The sequence below is a fragment of the Condylura cristata genome, unplaced genomic scaffold (genome assembly GCF_000260355.1).
Source record: "Condylura cristata isolate star-nosed mole 26May11 unplaced genomic scaffold, ConCri1.0 scaffold00003, whole genome shotgun sequence".
NCBI lineage: Eukaryota > Metazoa > Chordata > Mammalia > Eulipotyphla > Talpidae > Condylura > Condylura cristata.
The window spans coordinates 47,500,480-47,505,784 of record NW_004567104.1 but is presented as its reverse complement, the minus strand read 5'-3'; the positions used below and the strand labels follow the sequence as shown (position 1 = coordinate 47,505,784).

Below are 5,305 nucleotides of genomic sequence, written 5' to 3'. Positions count from 1 at the left end.
ACTCTGTCTCTGGTGAATCCTCTCACCCTCCGCATCTCTGGCCTGTACCCCAGTTCTGTATGAATAAATAAATAAATCTTTAAAAAAAAAAGTTAGAGAATCTGGCTACATTGAGCAACATTAATTCCATATTTGGCATGTGCTCTTTGGTTATCAGTTCTCATATGGATTGCTTCTTTTCTTTTTATAACTTGTCTCACTCCAACTAGCATATTTATCATTGTTCTTGACATAGAGAAAGAACTTTCAGTTGGAGAGACAAAGAACAGAAATTATTAAATTCATATACTTCCTCTACCATTTCACAGCATGAATTATTTAGAATTATAGTGCTAATGTGATTAGTGAGTTCAGATGTAATTCTATAAGACTCTGCATAACCCAGCTGGTTTTATTATACCACATCTGCAAACTTTGGTCATCAAATAGATCCATTTGGTATAAACAAATGGTTGAAAATAATCATCACTAGTCAGAATGTAATCTTAAATATGTGATTCACCAATCAAAATTAAGTGCTATCTGTCATCTTTCCTATTTGAATAACAGTTCATATTGAGGGATCAGTGGTAATCATTCAAATCTATATTTTATTAGCTAGACAGAAGATTTCTTAGCTTAGTTGAAAATTAGATTATATTTCCTTTACATATGTTTTGGCCATAGCTATCAACCATATTTGAATTTCTGTTATATTTCTGATAGCTTATAGTTTTAAATTGGCTTAGCTATAATAAAAAATAGTTATAATTTAATTATTTAACAAATTATCTTCCATTTGTCATAGTAATTTTTTTGTGGCACAATAAACTACCACAAAAGTTAAGCAAAAATATTTAATATCTGTTATGAATTACAGTGTTGGTCAGGTGGTTGTACTAGCTTAAACGTAGATGGATGATTTAGAATGTCATTTTAATGTCTGCAGGTTGGGGCTGGGTTAACCTTCAGTAGGAACAATGTGGTTACTACTCTTCCACTAAGCCAGTCTAGGCTTCTTGACATACCTAAGTGATCTAACATATCTACCTTCTGAGGGCAATCTCTAAAAAACAAAAATGCATTTGAGCCTCTGTTTCTGCAGTTATTAATGTTTCATGGAAAGTCATATGACCAAACCAAGATTCTCTGCACTTGAAAAAGCTTTCATTCCCATATGAACCTATGACATGACAGGTCATAGTTGACTCCAAAATTGATTTCTCACTGACTGATAGAGTAATAAAAATGACTAAGATAAAATGTTATTCCAAGAGAAAAAGTTGATTCTTTGAGAAATTTGCCTGCATCATCATGTAGGGAACTGTTTATGCTTGAGTTTTAAAGCAAGTATAATAACTATATTTATTTTTAAAAAATATTTATTTATTTGTGCATGCAAGAACTGGGGTACAGGTCAGAGGTGTGGTGGGTAAGAGGATGCACCAGAGACAGAGTGGGAGCAGAACAGGCCAATGTACTGAAATACACTGCTGAGGGGAGCAGTGAGTAAGACAGGAGAGGTCTGCTGTGCCATGTTGGTCACCTCCCTGGCTGGGGGTTGAACTCTTGCTGTAGTGGCTGCTGAAAGCTTCATAGTGCTGGGCTTAAATTCCTTGTGCCACCACGGAGGTCCCTATATTTCTTGATAGAGCATGCAAAATAAGATTTTATTCAGAATGACGTGGTTCTAGCATCATTTTTTCACCTGAGACAAAATATAGTTAAAAATCAGAGTACATGGGCAATTTATTGTGTATTCTCAATATGAGAGGGGAGAAGGAGAGTAACAGTGATCTTACTAAACCAAAAACCTTAATGAACCATATTTTCTTTTTGCCTTCTCTCACCTAGTACAAAAAAAGTTTCACACATTAAGAAGATTTTCAGCACGTTATCTGTTGCAGTTGTTTTTGGAATTACCTGGATTCTGGCATATTTAATGTTGATTGAGAATGATGTTGGGCTCGTCTTCAGCTACCTGTTCTGCATTTTCAATAGTACTCAGGTATGGTATGCATTCATCTGAAAGTAGCACACTGAGCAGCGATGAAGAAAATACCCTGTGCCAAAGTTTTCTGTTAAAATTTCCTGAAAATAACTGCTAGATTACCTGTAAGATCCTCTTTGTAATATAGTTTGAGGGAAGATAAAGAAAAGCTTTATGAATTGCCTGCTATGTATTTTTAGATTCTAGGAATGGAGAGCCTAGAATGTAATTGCAGTAGAGTTAGGCCACACTGTTTCCTCTTCATTGAGCAGATGTGACTTTGTTAAAGCCACTGCTTGGGAAATACCTTTCCCTTTCTCCCGTGGGGCAGGTCCATGGCAGCGCCTTACCATGCTTGGTATATTACCGTGATTGTTGTTGCTAAAAGTGTGGGCCACTATAGATTGGCTAATTTCTTTCTCTTTTTAAATTTTATGTTATTTATCCCATCTTTTTTAAACAAGATTTGTTTATTTATGCATACCAGAATGGTGTACAGGCCAGAGGTGTGAGGGAGCAGTGGGAAGACTCATCAGAGACAGAATGGGAAACAGAAGAGGTGGAATAACCAGAATTCACTACTGAAGGGAATAGTGAGTGAGACAAGAGAGGTCTGCTGGGCCATGTGGGTCAGCTCTCTAGCCTGGGATCAAACTTGTGCTGCAGTAAATGCGGATAGCTTCATAGTGCTGCCAAAATCCTTGTACAACATGGGAGACCCCTATCCCATCTTTTATAAGTCCTTATTGAGTAATAATTGGGAATAGTTGGCAAATATTGTATATATTTAAAATGTATGATGATTTTCTATCATATGATGTGAATTATCACCCCACATAGTTAACATTTTTTGTGTGCACACACATTTTGTGTGTAATTACTCAATTTCAAGTATACAATACCATATTCTTAATAACTATGTACATTAATTCCTTAAAACTTGTTACAATGGAAAATTGTATTTTTTAAAAAGATTTATTTATTTATGCATATAGAACTGGGGTATAGGCCAGAGGAGTGGGGGTGAAAGGATTCATCAGAAACAGTGGGGAGCAGAACAGGCAGATTGACAAAGTACACTACTGAGGGGAGCAGCGGGCAGGTCAGGAGGGGTCTGCCACGCCATGTAGATCACCTCCCTGGCCGGGAATCGAACTCATGCTTCAGTGGCTGTGATAGCTTCCTGTGCTGTGCTTTAACCTGTTGTGCCACAAAGGATGGCCCAGAAAATTGTATTTTTTAAACTTATATTACCCCACTCCCCACTCTCAGCCCCTGGCAACCACTACCATTCTTTCCTCTGTCTCTATAAAGTTACTTTAAAAAAAAAATTCTACATGTAAGTGATATACTATATTTGTTTTTCTCTGTGTGGCTTATTTCAATAAGAATAATATTTTCATAGTTTGTTTTTTTCAATTTATTCCTTGTTCTATGACCTCTTTTTAGCTATTACAACCTGAAATGTATCTTTTACAGTAATCCACGTGATCATGAGTTCTATGAGTTGTTCTAGGCAATGCTTAAGCCTGAAGGAGGAGACAGGTTGTGGGAATCCCTCACTTTATAGCTAACTCCATCAGAAGTACCAGTAAATTGGAGATCCAGTACTTGTGTTTGGAAGTGAGGACTGTTTTGTGGAACTGTGACTTTAACCTGTGGGGTCTGAAACTAACTCCAGGTATTTTCTCCTGCATTGAACTGTTGGGCATCCGATTGCTGTCAGAATTGGAAGGGAAAAGCAAACACCTCTCAATTATATAGCCAACTTAAGGAAAACTGGGACCTGAACTCAGTTCTTCTAAGTTTATTACCTCTACACAGTACTTAAATATGAGAAGACCATTGCCCCCCCCCCCAACCCTCCCTCTCTCTTAGACAAAAAAGTACAGGAGGGAGTGTGCGTGATGAGAGGCAGGATGAAATAAAATCTCTTGTCTGATTCTGTAATGCAACACTTACCTAATACTACATTTTTATTCTGTCTGTGTCAGGGATTGCAAATTTTTCTCCTCTACACTGTCAGAACAAAAATCTTCCTGAATGAAGCTTCCAGAGTGCTGAAGTTGATGTCATCATCTGCTCAGAGAATGAAGCCATCAATGGCCACATTGAGTCTGAATCTAAGGATGTATAACTTGCTCAGGTCATTTCCATCCCTATATGAACGCTTCACGCTGCTAGAACCATCTATAATTACTGAGGAAACAACAGTCTCTGAAAGTTTCCGGGAAAATTAATCCATCTAGACTGCACAACTCTTATTGTTTAAGGTCCTTTATATTCAACTCATGTGAGTTTTGCTTTTTTTTTTTTAAATTTCCTTCATCCTTTGTTACCCAATCCTGCTGGAAAATCTCCCTTAATATATTTTCCTCAAGGTAAAATCTGATGTTTATTTCATTAGGGATAAATGGATTTGGTAGTTTTTCTATTATTTATAAGAGTTTATTCAAAGAGGGAGTAGAATCCCACCCAGCATTTAAGATAATTCAAGATTATCATTGCTACTTGTAGCATAAGGTCTATATGACACCCTTTGACAAAAATGTCGATCCTGAAATTATTTACAATTTACTAAAAAGGACAAGGAAGAAAGCTGCACCTTCAGAACAAAAGGACTGATGAACTACAGGGGTTGCTTGTACCATCATACTTTTGATCTATGGAGATTTTATATTTTTTTATATTTGTATTTTTATTTCTACTCAAGAATTTGGCATTAATTTAGCTCTGGGAAGGGATACATTTTTGTTTTGAAAGTATATTTTGTCACTAGAGAAATTGACCTTATAAGAATGGGTAGTGTGAAATAGATTAGTCGCTTACTAAAACCTCTGGCTATTTTCTCACAATTTTTGATATATCTGATGAAATGACACTGAGATTCAAAAAATAAAGTTTGTCAAAATCACCCATACCTTTTGAAAGCTCTTACTACTCATGAAATTTCAAAGACTTGACTTATTAACGGCTTACTAAATTAAAAAAATGACCTTCTCTTGGATGAAATTTTAGGAGATTTAGTCTTGGAATTGCTGTGTTCTGTTTTGTCATAAACTAGGCAGCTGCTGTGAATGCACTGAACTATGAACTAAAAACTGTCATGTGAACTGTAGTTTATCCTTCTCACCACACCCTAAAAGAATATGTGGTTTTCATAGAACATGTGTTCTGTAAGTGACCATTGGATTCTTAGGCAAGCCAAGAGCCTATTTCAATACAGTAAATACTTTACAGGATAATACAAGAGTAAAGGGAAGAGGATAAAGAAGAAAAACAGTCCTTAGTGGGTAGTTTTTATGATTTTATAGTCTTGTCCCTAAAAAGGAGCTG

General features: G+C 36.2%; 1 protein-coding gene across 1 annotated transcript in view; it reads left to right on the top strand.

The window, feature by feature from the left end:
• ADGRG7 (adhesion G protein-coupled receptor G7) overlaps positions 1-4,209 on the top strand; it is a 43,706-nt gene extending 39,497 nt beyond the window's left edge. The window contains exons 15-16 of the mRNA XM_004675475.1: positions 1,834-1,987; positions 3,964-4,209. Coding sequence (XP_004675532.1) covers positions 1,834-1,987; positions 3,964-4,209 — 400 coding nt within the window. The remainder of the gene's footprint in view (positions 1-1,833; positions 1,988-3,963) is intronic.
• The last annotated feature ends 1,096 nt before the right edge of the window (positions 4,210-5,305 follow it).